This window comes from Rattus rattus, chromosome 4 (assembly GCF_011064425.1).
Source record: "Rattus rattus isolate New Zealand chromosome 4, Rrattus_CSIRO_v1, whole genome shotgun sequence".
Classification (NCBI taxonomy): domain Eukaryota; kingdom Metazoa; phylum Chordata; class Mammalia; order Rodentia; family Muridae; genus Rattus; species Rattus rattus.
Genome location: NC_046157.1, coordinates 1,729,167 through 1,745,560, shown reverse-complemented (window position 1 = coordinate 1,745,560; position 16,394 = coordinate 1,729,167). Strand labels below are relative to the sequence as shown.

Genomic DNA, 16,394 nt, shown 5'->3' with positions numbered 1-16,394 from the left:
TTTCTGGGTGTCTACTTCTTTGTTGTTAATTCTTTAAGTATTTTAGATATTAACCCCCTATTGAATTGTAATTGGTAAGATCCTTTTCTATTCTGTAGCCTGTGAATTTGTCCAAATGATGGTGCCGCTTGCCATATGGAGGCTTTTAAGTTTCCTGAGGTTCCATTTATTAATGTTGCTGTTGGTGCCTATGCTTTTGATGTCCTTCAGAAAGTCCTTTCCTGGGTTAATGCCTTCAAGACTAATCCTCACTTTCTCTTCTGTCAGACTCAGTGATTCTGGCCTAATGTTGAGATTCTTGTCCATTTGGAGTTGAGTTTTATACAGGGTAATGAATATGAATGTATTTAGTTCCTTCCACATACAGCCATCTGTGTTGATCAGCACCATTTATTGAAGATGCTGTCTTGTTTTCCAGTATAAATTTTTGGCTTCTTTGTCAAGAATCATGTGTCTATAAGTATGTGGACTTACATTTTCATCTTAGAAGCCATTGGTCAATGTTTCTGTTTTTAAATCAATTCTACACTGTTTGCATTGCTATGCCCCTGTAGTGCAGTTTAAGGTTGGGGATGGTGATACCCTCCAACAGTTCTTGTTGTGGTCAGATTGTTTTAGCTATTCTGGGGGTGTGTGTGTGTGTGTGTGTGTGTGTGTGTGTGTGTGTGTGTGTGTGTGTTGACATATGAAGCTGAAGATTGTTCTTTCAAGATCTCTAGTTATGTTGCAAATATGATGGGGGTTGCACTGAATCTGTAGTTGCTTTTGGTAAGATGGCCATTCTTACTATATTAATGCTACCAATCCATGAACACAGGATTAAATAATTTATTGCACAAGTCTTTCATGATTATAATTATCCCTAGATAATTTGTGTGTGTGGCTATTGTGAAAGATGTTGTTTCCCCGATGTCTTCTCAGTTTGTTGTCATTTGTGCTTAGGAAAGCCACTGATTGTGTGTGTTAATTTTGTGCCCTACTACTTTGCTGCAAGTGTTTATCAGCTGTAGAAGTTTCCTGGTGTTGCTTATGTTATAAAATCATATCTGCAAATGAAGGTGCAAGGAATTCTGGGAACAAGTATACCTGGTTAGTGTGGAGTATAGGTCTTCTCTACAGTGGTTTGTATAACAAACATTCTAAATCAATGAAAGTAGCAGAACCTATTTATTTAGAAGAATTCATCCTTGTGCTGACACTACTACACTGTGTTAAAGGGGTTTATGTAAAGAGATAATTAGTTCACATATAGTGTGAGTGTGAATACATAGTTAACTAGACAGGTAACTCCTAGGGACAGTACTGAAAAGCCTAGAATTCACTTCTGTCTTTGTTTGTATTTGTACACTATCTACTTGTAGACAGTTGGGTTTCCATTCGTTTTGTCAGTTAGTTTGAAATGTGGGCTGAATCCAGAGTCCCAGTCATGCTAAGCGTGCAGTCTGCCACTGAAGTCTTGGTGTAAGTTCACCTCAGTTTAGATGTCACTTTCCTGAGAATACTGTGGTTTTCTGACTTTCGTCTATAAAGGAAAAGTGAATGCAATTATGCCATAACTTGTTAAATTGGCCTGTTTGTTTGTCTGCTTGTTCGTTTTGTCCTGTTTTTGAGACAGTGTTTCTGTGTAGGCTTGGCTGTCCTGGAACTCACTGTGTAGATCAGGCTGCCCTAAAACTCAGAAATCTACCTGCCCCTGCCTCTTGAGTACTGGGATTAGAGGTATGCATTATCACCGCCAGTTTAAATTAACTTCTTAAGGCTTGTCATTTTATTTATATGAACAGTCAACCTTTTAAAACTCATAAACCTCATTTTCTCTTCATTAAATGATTATAAAATCATAAAACGATTTTTACAATAAGTAAGGGTTTAGTGAAATGTCTCATAGAAAGCCTAAGAAGTACCTGGCACAAAGTAAATGTTAGCTATTCACGGAAAAGAAAAGCAAACCTGAGTCTGTAATTTAAGTTTGCCATGGAGGCTTAGGCTGTTTAGGAGACAGAAACATTTGACTCTTGACAGTGGTAAAATTTGACAGGGCTCAGTGGTGGTGTAAGCAGGGCTAATTTTTTTCCCCTGTTCAGTGAGATTTAAATAGACATGGTAGGATTTATACAGAAAATAAGGGCAATTCAGACTTCTCCTTGGCTTCTCTTCAAGCGACACTAAAAGGATACAGCAGGTGACAGATATATATATATATATCTGTATGAGTTGTGTATTGTACATACAATATTAAGAGAAGAAGGGATCATGAATCCGAGGCACACTGTATGGGTTGGAGGGAAAGAGAGTGAGAAGGAAGTGATATGGTTATGTTTTAATTAAAAAGAATGTAAATTTAAATGTATATTAAAATTTTTCCATCTGCAGAAAACAAGCTATTCCTTAAATGCAAGCAGCCTGTAATGTGTGTGTTATGTGTATGTGTGTTACTGACTGTTGATGTGCTAAACATATGCCGTACCCTTAAGCCACATCTCCAACCACATTAAACATACTTATAAACAGTTATAATTCATGTTATATGATTAAAATGTTAAAATGATTGCCAGGAGATCCTGCCAAGCAGGCGCCATTACTAAGAGTCTCTTGTGAATGAATAGCTCTGGGAAAGAAGAGGGCAAATGTCTGGATCCTCCTTCTGATGTCCTTCTGCTGGGCTGTCAAGGGCCTTTGCCATCGTACCGTTGCACGCACAGTTAAGCATGCACTTGTAGTGACTGAGGCAGTCTGCAGTGAAGTACAGGCCTTGACCAGGGTTACTTGGGAGGAGTTCATTAGGAATGAGCTGGGTATGGAGGTGTTCACTGCAGGGAGACTGTGGAAGAGGCCAGCATAGAGTTCAGAATGAGCTTGGTTTGCTTGTTTGTTTGTTTGTTTGGTTGGTTGGTTGGTTGGTTGGTTTTTCCAAAAAAAAGCTGGTTTGTCTCACTGCACACCAGTGTGTGTGTGTGTGTGTGTGTGTGTGTGTAATTTTCATGCATGTAAGACGTGAAGACCATTACATATGTGGGAAAAGAGTCTATTAATCTGTCATCTTTCTGTGATATCATAAATACTTTAATTCAAAGAGGCTTGGATGTTTTATTTACTTTTAGTTTTTCAAGGCTGTAAGAAAAAAAATTAAAGTCCTTTCCCAATTATGTAACATATATATATACATATATATATATATTATGGTGAGCAGTAAGTATTTTTACCAGTTCGTCTTGTGAAATAAAACCTCTTTCTTCAGGAAATTGTTTTGTACTATGTAGTAATTCTGCACAGTTTATTCTCCGAACATCAGTGTTCTGTGCTAAAAAAAGAAAGTTAACTGTAACAAAATAGCACTTGGGGTTCATTCAACTTGAGACATTAATCTTAGTTTCCAGAACTCGAATCTATAGCAGCTCTTGAAGGGGAGGGGTGGGGTGGAGGGGATGGGAGAGCAACTCAGGAGAGGAGCAGCTGTGTTCTGTAGCCTGTCCCGAGGACTGTTGCTGGGTCAGGCACAAGTGGGTTTATAACCCATCCTGTTCTCAATTGTACTTGAAGTTTCTGTGCTGCTCCACTGCTTACTTCACTATTATAAGTAGATGTCTCTCCATCCTCATCTACTCCCTTGAGTGACACAGCAGCCCAGCCCCAGGGAGGTGTAGCAAGTGACACACGGGTTGTCCTTACACAGTGAGGCCTAAGAATGCCTCAGTCTGCAGTGCATCCGCAGAACGCCGGCCAGTTCCCCACTATTAAGCCAAGAGGCTTTAAACACACGAGCAGAGGAAAGTCAGCTATTTTCTTACTAAACCCGAGCGGACTGTTCCTGTGGAGTTGTGTCCACCGATGAGGTATGTAGGTGCACTTTCTAATGTATCTTTCCATGTTGTTTTTACACTGTGGATTGGTGTAGAATCCGTGTGCCAGGCCAGAGTTTTGGTTTTATTTAAAGTTAAAAATAAGCCTCGCCTTGTTTTTTCATGTACAGGATTAAAATAAGTATTCCTTCACAGCATTTGTCTTTTTTAGGAAGCTTTCTCTCGCTTAAGAAAACAAAAATTTGTTTGGTTAATAAAAAACAGAAGTCAGCTAAAATACTTGTTGTTCAGCTGCCAAGAGAAGGAGTGCAAAGGACCAGGCCAGTCTCTCCGTTTGCTTCTGTTTCTGGGATGAGCAAGGTTAGACAGTTTCCAGCAGAAAGAGGATGTGTTGGCCTGTGGGTCACACAAAGTCCAGCAGCCTCGCTCGGTCTTGTCTGGATGGAGAACTCTGAGGAGTTGCACGTCCCTTGTTTATGCATGTCAGACGCAGCTAAGACTTCTTTTGCATTACTTGTTTATTACTCTTAGTGGTAGTGTGAAGCCCCTGTGGTTTCCTCGCATATTCTAGGGAGTGAATTCATAAGAAACTAAGTCTTTTAAACAGAAATGAAATTCCACTATAAAGTAAAAGCGTAGCCAGTTAGCCAGGCATGGTGGGGTATCCCCTTAATCCTAGCACTTGGAGAAGAGAGACAGGCGTTATCTCTGTGAGCTCAAGGCCAGCCTAGTCTATGAACAAAGAAACCGTGTCTCAAAAGACAAAAACAAAATTATAATCATGTGATAGGAAGAATCTCCTAAAAATATTGTTCTAAACGGAAGTGCAAAGCTGGCTCTGATAGCTAGACGGAGGCTTGCCGTGGGTCCCCAAACTATATAGTGAGAGAGAGCGTGTGTCCTCAAGCTATGTAATGAGAGAGCGTGTGTCCTCAAGCTATATAGTGAGAGGGAGTGTGTGTCTCCTCAAGCTATATAGTGAGAGAGAGCATGTCTCCTCAAGCTATATAGTGAGAGAGAGCGTGTGTCCTCAAGCTGTATAGTGAGAGAGAGCGTGTGTCCTCAAGCTATATAGTGAGAAAGAGCGTGTCTCCTCAAGCTATATAATGAGAGAGAGCGTGTCTCCTCAAGCTATATAGTGAGAGAGAGCGTGTCTCAGTAGCATCCCTTCCTCCCTGCCAAAAACCCAAACAGCAAAACTTTGAAATCTGGCCAAGAAATGATTATATAAAGCTTTAACCCCAGCACATTCCAGCCAGAGGCCTTAGGGTCAGGAGTTCAAGGACAGCCTGTGTTACACAAGACCTTGTCTCAGAGGAGGAGAGCTGGAGAGCTGACTATTCCTCCAGAGGACCCAAGTTCAGTTTCCAGGATCACGTCAAGCATTTTGAAATCTATCTGTAACTCCTGCTCTATGGGATTCAACAGCACACACAGCACACACACACACACACACACACACACACACACACACACACACACACACACAATTAAAAAAGGAAATAGAGACTTTAAAAGAATGGTGACATGGGGTCATTTCTTCAGCTATTTTCTTTCTGTTGTTGTGTGGATAGAACCATATATTCTCCTGAAAAATGCCAGATGAAGGGAAAATAGCTGGGAGTTCTCGGTTGCCAAAATTCTCTTACTTGTGGCAACTCTCCTCCTTCCTTCTAGGTCAGAGACACTACAGAAGTCAGGTGGGGCTGATTCCACTAGAACTGTCCCTAGCTCGAAGGACCCCATGTCAAGCCCTGCTCTTCTCCCTTCCAGGCAGAAAGCAGACTTCTGCTTCCACTTCTCTTGTGTGACATTCAGGGCTTCTGTAAGGCTCACAGGTTGCCATGGTAACTCCACTTGTGAAATTTTAAAAGAACAAATGCAGCAAAAAGGAAGTAACTTCTCTCACTCCATTTATTAAGTTCTGTTTTTCTTGAAATAACTTCTATCTTCAAGCAGTTTGGTATGGTTAGAGCAAATCTGCATTCCCTTCTGGAAGGTGGTTCTGGGGGAGAGGGGACCAGTGTTGGAACAGCCAGCATTGACAGACAGCACTGTGGAGAAGGGGCATGGCAGCAGTGTGGCCTTCATGGTGGCCTTACAGAAGAAACCTAACTGAAGGATAGTAGCATTTCTTCACACATCAGTGGGTGATTCTATTTCTTTTAAGTTGTGTAAAGTAAATATGTGTATATGTACTTAGTGTCATTTGTACCTTTTTATCATATTTTTGTTTAAGGTTTTTTTTTTTTTTTCTTGTTTTGGTTTTGTTTGATTGGTTTTCATTGTTGTTTGGTACTTTTGAGGCAAGTTCTGGCTAGCCTGGAATCGAATATGAAAAACCAGGATGGCCTCAAACTTACAGCACGGATCCTCCTACTATATAGAGTGCACTGCAATTTGGACTTTGCTTAGTCTTTTAAATATAATTTAAATGTGTGTGGGTATTTTGCTTGCATGTATTTTGTGCACATCCCTTTGCGTACCTGGTGCCAGAGGAGGCCAGGAAAGAGCATGCTGAGTGAGTCAGTAGGAGTATGGTGCAGTTCTCTTCAGCGGTGGTAACTTGGTCTTGTTTCTTTGAGCCTGCACAGGTTAATTTTATTCACTTATTTTCTGTGGTGTGATGTGAGTTCGTGGAGTGTACACAGCAGGTGCTGTGATGTACACGTGAGGGTCATTGGCCAACTTAGGAGTTGGTTCTCTCCTTCCACTATGGCATCTGTGCTGGAGCTCAGATCAGTAGGCTTGCCCTGTGTCATGGCTAAGATTAGTTGCCAACTTGACATACCTGGGAGAAGAGAGCCTGGAGGCAGGGTCACAGGGCCTACACTTTTCAAGAAGTGTGTGTGTGTGTGTGTGTGTGTGTGTGTGTGTACACGGGTAAGTGCATGCATGAATGGGACATGTGAGCTACTGCCATGCAGCTCACTTTGGTTTGCAGAAGTGCAAAATGTGCAGATGAACCCAGGCGGCGGGGAAGTGAACGTCAGCAAGACTTTAGCTGAAGCCTGTTTACAGAAACTGGTTGGCTAGGATTTTAGCAGCTGGAAATCTAATTTGGAGAAACTTACCAGAAAAACTAACCAAAAAATCAAATATAAAACAAATGAAAATCTACAAAGTCTGGAGAGATTTCCTCATAATAAGGGATATATTTTTCCTTTTTGCAAAGAAGCACTGACATACTCCTAAAAATTGGCTTTTTGCAAAATGGGTAACATCGTAGGGTTTTTCTTTTTTTTTTTTTTTTTTTTTAGAAAGACTATAATTTCTTTTAATTCCTAGAAAACTTCTGCCCCTAAACTGGAGAGTTTTTTTCCTAACACCAACTTTAAGTCTCAACCCTGCCTTTGACACTAACCAGGTGTCCCATATTTTAATTTTGATACTAAGATCCCCTAGAGTTAGCCTCAAAACTCAGAGGTTAAATACACAGGACCACAAAACTGCTTCCCCTTCTGACCAGTTGGATGTGTGGGAGGTTCTGTTACCTGCTAAGGTCAGTGGCTTGGTAGAATGTCTCACAGAACTTAGAAAAGCTCTATACTATCGAGTATGGTAAAGGCACAGAAATGTGTCAGGACATGGGCTCTTAAGTGAAGATGCTTCACCTCACATATGTATGCAAAAACCCCTCAAAGCTCTGGTAAAATGTCATTGAGCGGTTCAGTCATATGGACATGAGTGGTTATTAATTAACTTGACCTCCAGTTCTTCTTTCTTGCCAGAAATTGTGAAGGAACAAGATTTTTCTACATGCGGGCAGCCAGTTAGTCTTACTTTTCCCATCTACCTGTGAGGAGGGATCCATGCTTGGCATATAAACATTGGCTGTGACTTAAACGTGGTACTATAAGCCCAAATAACTTCTTGTAAAATGTTAGCAGAGCTATGTGGTACCTACCTTTTCTAACTTCGGCAATATTTTAGCTTAATTGTTTAAAATCATAGGTAGGATTCATGTCATATAGCTTCCATTCTAAATACTAATTTGATTAAAGACAAGAGCATAGTTCTCAGCTTGAGGGCATTCAAATTTAGTAGAAAGTTTAAAACTTCTAACCCCTGGGGCTCACCCCCATCTGAGAGTTTGATGAAACAACTTAAGGCTCAGGCCAAGTGTAGCCATTTCCTTTTTAAATGTTCCATAAGTGAGTCTAATGGTCGTGATTGCTGAGAACCACAAAGTGTAGTTTTCCCATGCAGTACATATCTCAGGAAGATACTTACAATAAACATAGATTACAGTCTAAATGGAGCTACGCAAGGCAGGTCTAGGGCAATAAGAGAATAAATGTAGCACTGCTGTTCTACTGAGTGTGCGTGGAGTTGGTTGTAAGCTCAAGTGAGTTATGCTGCTATTAATGAGTTCCAGGACACCCAGAGACTTGTACTCGCCCAAGATCAGCCTGCTCGTTAGGGGCAGAACCAGGGTTATAGAATTGTACCATGGGTTGATAGTTTGTTGCTCTTATTATTTAGATCAGGAATGGCATGTAACCTTTTATATGAAAGGATAGATCATAAGGACTATGTCAATGAAGAACAGTGAAGAGCAATACATGCATCATAAATTGTCACGCCCACCTAGGCCGGCAAGGAAGACGCAACACGGTTGTATTCTTCTCAACAGCCTTTACTGCAGGACACCTTCATTGTTGACACGGGGACCACGAGCGGCAAATTCGCTCGCCTTATATACACAACACTATGCTAATAATCTCTCAGGGATTGGTGGGGCACGGGTCACCCCACTATCACCCCACTACTTGTCCTCCAGGGATTGGCAGAGAACGAATCACCTCACTAGCATGGTACCGCCCCTCATTAGCTTATTAACGGCCAACTGACACCAGGTGCAAAACCTGCGCATGCACAGTACTGTCGTTCACCACTGGAGGGCGCCCTACAATAAATGAATGTAACTGTCCTCCAGTAATTGACAAAAGAGATGACTAGCAAGAACTGGTCTGTAACCTGGACACTGCAGACCCATGACTCTACATGTTACAGATCCTCCTTGGTACTGTCTTTGCTGAACTGGTACAAGCATTAACCTTTTCTCCAATATTTCTCATCCTTTGATAGGAGGAAAAAATGGCATATATTCCATGGAGAGAAAACTGTCATGAGCTCTGTGGCGCTAGATTTGAGTAGAATTCTTAAAATGAATTTTAAATCTAAATTCACCCTGTAGACATTCATTATTATCTTGAGTTTTTTGTTTGTTTTTATTTTTTATTTTTATTTTTATTGGATTTTTAAATTTACATTTCAAATGTTATCCCCTTTCCCAGTTTCCCATCCATAAGCCTCCTACTCCATACCCCTGCCCTTCTTCTATGAGGCTGTTCTCCTACCCAACCACCCACCCCTTCCCACCTCCCACCCTGACATTCCCCTACACTGGGAGGTCCATCCTTGGCAGGACCAAGGGCTTCTCCTCCCATTGGTGCCCAACAAGGCCATCTTCTGCTACATATGCAGCTGGAGCCATGGGTCTGTCCATGTGTACTCTTTGGATGGTGGTTTAGTCCCTGGAAGTTCTGGTTGGTTGGTATTGTTGTTCTTATGGGGTTGCAAGCCCCTTCAGCTCCTTCAATCCCTTCTCTAATTCCTCCGATAGGGACCCAATTCTCAGTTTAATGGTACTCTGTGAGTATTCGCCTCTGTATTTGCTCTGGCAGAGCCTTTTAGGAAACAGCTATATCAGGCTCCTGTCAGCATGCATTTCTTGGCATCAGCAATACTGTCTGGTTCTGGTGGCTGTGTGTATATGGGCTGGATCCCCAGGTGGGGCAGATTCTGAATGTCCATTCCTTCTGCTCCAAACTTTGTCTCCATATCTTCCCCTATGAATATTTTTATTCCCCCTTTTAAGAAGGACTGAAGCATCCTCACTGAAGCATTCTTTTGAGCTTCATGTGGTCTGTGGATCCTATCATGGCTAATTCAAACTTTTGAGCTAATAATCCACTTATCAATGAGTGTATCCATGTGTGTTTTTCTGTGCTTGGGTTACCTCACTCAGGATGATATTTTCTAGTTCCCTCCATTTGCCTATGAATTTCATGAAGTCATTGTTTTTGATAGCTGAGTAGTACTCCACTGTGTAGATGTACCACATTTTCTGTATCCATTCCTCTGCTGAAGGGCATCTGGGTTCTTTCCAGCTTCTGGCTATTATAAATCAGGCTGCTATGAACATAGTAGAGCACGTGTCTTTGTTATATGTTGGAGCATCATTTGGGTATGTGCCCAGGAGTGGTATAGCTGGGTCCTCAGGTAGTTCAATGTCCAATTTTCTGAGGAACCTCCAGACTGATTTTCAGAGTGGTTGTACCAGTTTGCAATCCCACCAACAATGGAGGAGTGTTCCTCTTTCTCCACATCCTCACCAGCGTCTGTTACCTTGAGTTTTAAAAACAATTCTAAAGCTCCATTTAAAATCTGAAATTATTTCTTAAATTTGGTTTTATACTACAATACAGTGTTTCTAATGATTTTTGTGATTGGTGCTAGAGTCTAAAACAGTCTAAAACAATATTTTTATTCACTCTTTAAAATCACTGTGCTACACATAAATCACATGTAAATGTGATGAGTGGAATCTTTGTTAGTATATAACTATATCACAGAGTTCTGTCTTTCACAGACACCACACAAACACACACACACACACACACACACACACACACACACACACACACACACACACACACCCATTAGTGGAACTCTTACCTCCTAGTCCCAGGCCCATTCCATACTAATCATCTTGACCTGGAAACAGGGCTGCTTATGATATATATTGAGAGCAGAAACTGGGAGTGGAATCAGCTTATCAGAAACTGCAGCCATGTAGCTCAGACCTAACAATCATGGGAATCTGACATAGCATGACCCTGGATTCTAGAGAGAATTCATGGTAGGAACATTTTGTCAGCCTCAGAATTGAGAATCAAGGTCAGAAGTGGGAGGATCAGAAAGTATACCAGAAATCTGAGGACCTGGAAAATAGGCTGGCAAGGGGCTCAACGCTGCTAACAGAGGAAGTAACCTGCATTGTGCTTCCGTCTGTTGAGTTATCCCAAATCAAGACTGGACTGCTGTCAGCATACCTTCCTCGTGAATCGTTAATAAATCATTATTAATAAATACATGCATGTTCTTTGCTATGCATTGTTATTAAATTATTAAATTGCACTGTCTGGAATAGCGGATCTTTTGAAGCTCCTGTCTATATCATCTGGGCTGAAACTGAGGTCATAGTGAGCAGAGATACAATCAACGTAGTCACTTGAGTTTCTTAGTAAAACCCAAGGATTTTTATAAGCTGGATTGCAGGTGTGCCCACAAATCAAACATGGATGCCAAATTTGACATTAACCTATCTACTTAATCCCACTGATTAATTTTTATAATGACCTTTATAATATCTTGATTATATCACTCCATAGGATTCTAGAGTGGAGGGAAAGAAAGCATAAAATGTGCTTTGCAGACTTCATGCTTGATTCAGAAATGAACATTCAGTTTAGTTAGACACCATTACTCTCATAATTTAATTGCGGTAAGAACCTTACTGATATTAAAGCAAGAATCTTTGCAGCAGACTATGTAAGTGTTAAAGCAGTATGAAGCTCTAAGTCAGTGTTTCTCAACCTGTGGGTCATGATCCTTTTGTAAGCCTTGTATCTCCAAGAATATTTACATTAAATTCAAAACAATAGCAAAATTAGTTATGAAGTAGCAATGAAACAATTTTTATTGTTAGGGTTCAGTATAACACGAGGAACTGTACTTAAAGGTGGCAGCAGTAGGAAGATTGAGAACCACAGCTCTAAATTATAATTGTCACAAGTTTTGTGATATTTGGCATATTTTCACATGTACATGACTTTAGGTTCCTTAGGAAATTGGGAAATACCCAAGAAGTTCTGGATCTCTCATCCCATGGGTTTTCTTCCCTCCCTGCTGGTGTTTGTGGCTGCTTTCAGCAAACTTAAGGACATTAGCCCTTAAAGGGTGGACTTCACCCATATTTGCTGAGAACAAAAATAGAAAACAGCTAGATAATGAGAGGCTCAGTACATGGCTGTGATCTACAATATCAGTCACTGTCACACAGCAATCAAACTCTCCCTTGCTTTCCCCTACTAGCTGGAATTTCTATTTCAAGCTCCTCTTGCTGGAAGGTACATTTCACATTTTAAAATATGTATATGTATATATGGATATGGTGGTGCATAACTGTAATCCCAGTCGTTGGGAGACAGGCAGGAGAATTGCAGTAAGTTGGAGGCCATTCTTGATCACATGATGAGTTTCAGGCCAGTCTGTTCTACACAGTGAACCCTGTCACCTTACATAATATATTGATGTGTACACATACATATTCATATATAACATATACAGTTACGCACAGATATATGTATGTACATATATTTATACATACACATACATATATACCTGTTACCATGGTTTGAATGAGAATGGCCCTCATAGATTTCATATATTTGAATACTTAGTCCCCAGTTGTTAGAACTGTTTGAAAAGATTAGGAGATGTAGCCTTATGGGAGGAACTGTGTCACTAAGAGCAGGCTTTGAGGTTTCAAAATTCATTTGCTGTGCTACTGTGCTTCTGCTTGTGGTTTGAATAATGAGTTATTGTATTGATTTTCAAGAGTTACGATTTTTGCCAGAAATTATCCAAAGTGCTGGATGGTGAAAAAAGAACATCCAAGCAGCAGAGAAGTTATCTGTAACAGACAAGGCAAGTGGGAAGAATGGGCTTCCAGATAAATGATAATAGAAACAATTATTTATAAAGTGTTCACCATAAGCCAGATACCGTTGTCCCTACTTCCCTTCTGATGACAGTGTGATGTTATGTGGGCTCACAGAGCATTGCCTGAGCATGCCTGCACATAATAGCAATGGGCAATAGCCTCTTTAATGCATGTTGTAGCAGCAAGCTGACATCTGCTATTGTTATTAAGGGTGAACATCTGGGAAGATTCTGCTCCAGATGTTTACAAATTCTTCTGGAATGTGAAGAACGTTCTTAAAGTCTGTTTTTTTCTCCTTTTACCCATACTTATGAAAGTTTGGAACTTGTATAGAAATAATGTTTAATGTTTCAAGTTTGGGATAAAAATTGGAAGTGTGTGGAAATACACTGTGAGTTATAATACTCTTACATATTCTGCTATTGTCTAGCAAAGCATACCTAGGTAAGAAAAGAGATACTTGCCTCCAAGGTCTCTAGAATTTATCTGTTCAACATGTTTATCGTGCACTACTATGTGACAGGTGGTGGTCAAGAACTCTACCCAAACAAAGATGGCTGAGTTCTAAAGCTCAGATTCCGAGTACAGAAGGCAGGCAGTGTACCAGTTATTACATGGTACGAGGACTACAGGCAAATGATGTGAAAAAGATTGTAGGACGACCAGCTACAGAAAGAAGTGTGTCAGGGTCATCTGATTTAAGAAGGTAAAAGTTGAGCTAAGATTTGGAAAAAATAAACAGGTAGCCAAGAATTACCTGGAGAAGCATCCCATCAGAGGACAGCTAGATCATAAAATGTGTTTGGCCAGCGTGTGGAACAAAGATCAATGCTACTGGAGTGATGTAAACGGAGCAGTCGTAAATGAGGACATCCCTGACAATGGAGCCGAGGCTGGGGAGTGCAGGGACTACAGATCATTTAAAGACCGTGAGGCTTTTCTCCTGGTAGTGTGGAGCCACTGAGGAAGCTTAAGCACTTGATCTCCCGTAGCCTAGTTCCAAGTTGTCAGCTGTATTGGAAGTTAGAGAAGGAGTATGGAGACTCTGTGTGGGGCTTGCTTTGATCCAGAAGCAACAATAAAGGCAGTGATCAGCATCCAAGTCTGTGAATTATTTTGGATGTAGAGTTGGGTAGTTCACATGGGACCGTCCCTATAGTCTCGGGCATTTGGATACTTGATCTTCGATGGTTGGTACCGAGGTTTGGGGAAGTTTAGTTCTGAAACATTGTGAGGAAGTACATTGCTGGTAGCAGCTTTTAGAGTGAAAGCCTCATGCCGTTGCTAGTTCATTCTGATTTGTGCTTGCCTTGGAAGTTAGGAGGTCTCAGCTTCCTGCTCCTGCATTTAATTTTAAATTTTAATTGTGTGTAACTATAACAAAATATATAGAACTTAAATTTTATTTTTTTCATCTTTACTAACTTGATTATTTCTTATTTACATTTTGATTATTATTCCTCTTCCTGGTTTCCGGGCCAACATCCCCCTAACCCCTCCCCTCCCCTTCTATATGGGTGTTCCCCTCCCCATCCTCCCCTCATTACTTCCCTCCCCCCAACAATCCCATTCACTGGGGGTTCAGTCTTAGCAGGACCCAGGGCTTCCCCTTCCACTGATGCTCTTACTAGGATATTCATTGCTACCTATGAGGTTAGAGTCCAGGGTCAGTCCATGTATAGTCTTTAGGTAGTGGCTTAGTCCCTGGAAGCTCTGGTTGGTTGGCATTGTTGTTCATTTGAGGTCTCGAGCCCCTTCAAGCTCTTCTAGTCCTTTCTCTGATTCCTTCAACAGGGGTCCCGTCCTCAATTCAGTGGTTTGCTGCTGGCATTCACCTATGTATTTGATGTATTCTGGCTGTGTCTTTCAGGAGAGATCTACATCTAGTTCCTGTCAGCCTGCACTTCTTTGCTTCATCCATCTTATCTAGTTTGGTGGCTGTATATGCATGGGCCACATGTGGGGCAGGCTCTGAATGGGTGTTCCTTCTGCCTGTGTTCTAAACTTTGCCTCCCTATTCCTTCCCAAGGGTATTCTTGTTCCCCTTTTAAAGAAGGAGTGAAGCGTTCGCATTTTGGTCATCCTTCTTGAGTTTCATGTTAGAACTTAAATTTTAAATACTTTCTTTTATTATGCTATGCTGTACCCTTCATATGCAGAATTCATACAGCTTACAAATGTGAGACTCCATATTAGTTAAACAGTAACTTAGTGGTTCTCAACCTTCCTAATGCTTTGACTCTTCAATATAGTTTCTCTTGTTGTGGTGACTCCCGACCATAAAATTGTTTTTGTTATTACTTCATATCTGTAATTTTGCTACTGTTATGAATCATAATATAAATATCTATGTTTTTTCTGATGGTCTTTGGGGGGTCATGACCCATATAGGTTGAGAATTGCTGTAATAATGTGCCATTCCCACCTCTCTTCCTCAGCTCTTGGCACCCTGTGTTCTACCTTCTCTCTTTCTGAAGAAATGAAGTTTTATGGCAATTGTCTTTTTTTTTTATTTGCTCTTGATTTCATAACTAAGGCCTTTTCACTAGCACATGAGATACAGTGCTTTTCTACAACTTGTGGGATAAATGGAGAAATTTTTAAGGAATGATGGAAAAGAACTGTTAAGGACTGGGAGTATAGCTCATTAAAAATAGCATGTGTATTCAAGTTCAGATCCCCACACCTACATAAAGCCCTAGGCATGGTGGTACACATCAGCATTGGCAGGAGGAGACGGGTAAGTCCTGGAGATCAAGTGGATATAGATTGAGAAAGTCGAAATATTTTTATGTGTAGGTAATATGATAGTATCCATTAAGGACCCAAAAATTCCCCTGGGAAACTATTCCACAGGGAAACTCCTATGGTTGATAAACACTTTAAGCAAAGTCACTGCCTTTTTATATACAAATGACAAACAGCAAATGTTGAACATTTAAGTGTTTCTCAGCCAGTTGTGTTTCATGTTTTGAGACCCACAGCTAGGCATTATCTAGGGAGAGAAAAACCTTGGGATCCCTAGATGGGATGTCTTTATCAAACCTCTTCCCCAGGCTCTGAATAATGCAGTCACTGACTGGACACTACAGTATCAACTAGCAGCTACATGTTGTCCTTTCTGCAGACAGAGAGAGGTCTTTGTGTAGCAGTCTTCCTTCTGTGTGAATATGAAGCTTTCTGAGCACACAGAATGTGGTCTTCCCCGGGATAATCTGTCAAGGATAACACGTACACGCCAAGCGTTTCTAAGGTCTTAGAATGCTGTTTTTATGTGGTCAGAAGAAGGTTAACTGATTAAACAAGAGTGCTGTATCTCTGTTTTTACCTTTTCTTTCCTTTGAAATTCTAGGCAGCAATACCTGTGCAAAGGTCACGCCACCTCATACGACAAGCAGCACAACCACAGAGGTTCAGGGAATAAATGGGAGGACACCAGCAAAACGCTCCGCTGCACATCCAAAGCCACAAGGTGTGTATCCTGGGACTCTGCAATTGGTTGGGTCTACTTAGCCGCAGAGAGAGTGAATGCAGATAACCTGCTTGGGTAGAAGCAAGTATTTGCTGTGCTCTTGAAACAAGGTGTGCATTCTTTCTAATGATGCTTCGCATGTTGCTGGGTTGCCTTAAAATCTCTTTGCTAAGGCTTTCTAAAAGAAACCTTTAAGATGAGTTTAAAATAAAATCCAGTAGATTAAAGAATTCTGGCCACTGCATTCATGGTGGTATGAAGTATGACTATCAAGCCAAGTCCAATAACTACTGACTTACACAGTGAACCCAACTGTGAGCCTATCACC

General features: G+C 40.9%; 1 protein-coding gene across 1 annotated transcript in view; it reads left to right on the top strand.

Annotated features, from left to right (window-relative positions):
* Positions 1-16,394, top strand: part of Fgd4 (FYVE, RhoGEF and PH domain containing 4) — a 134,737-nt gene that overhangs the window by 52,997 nt on the left and 65,346 nt on the right. The window contains exon 2 of the mRNA XM_032899826.1: positions 15,947-16,066. Coding sequence (XP_032755717.1) covers positions 15,947-16,066 — 120 coding nt within the window. The remainder of the gene's footprint in view (positions 1-15,946; positions 16,067-16,394) is intronic.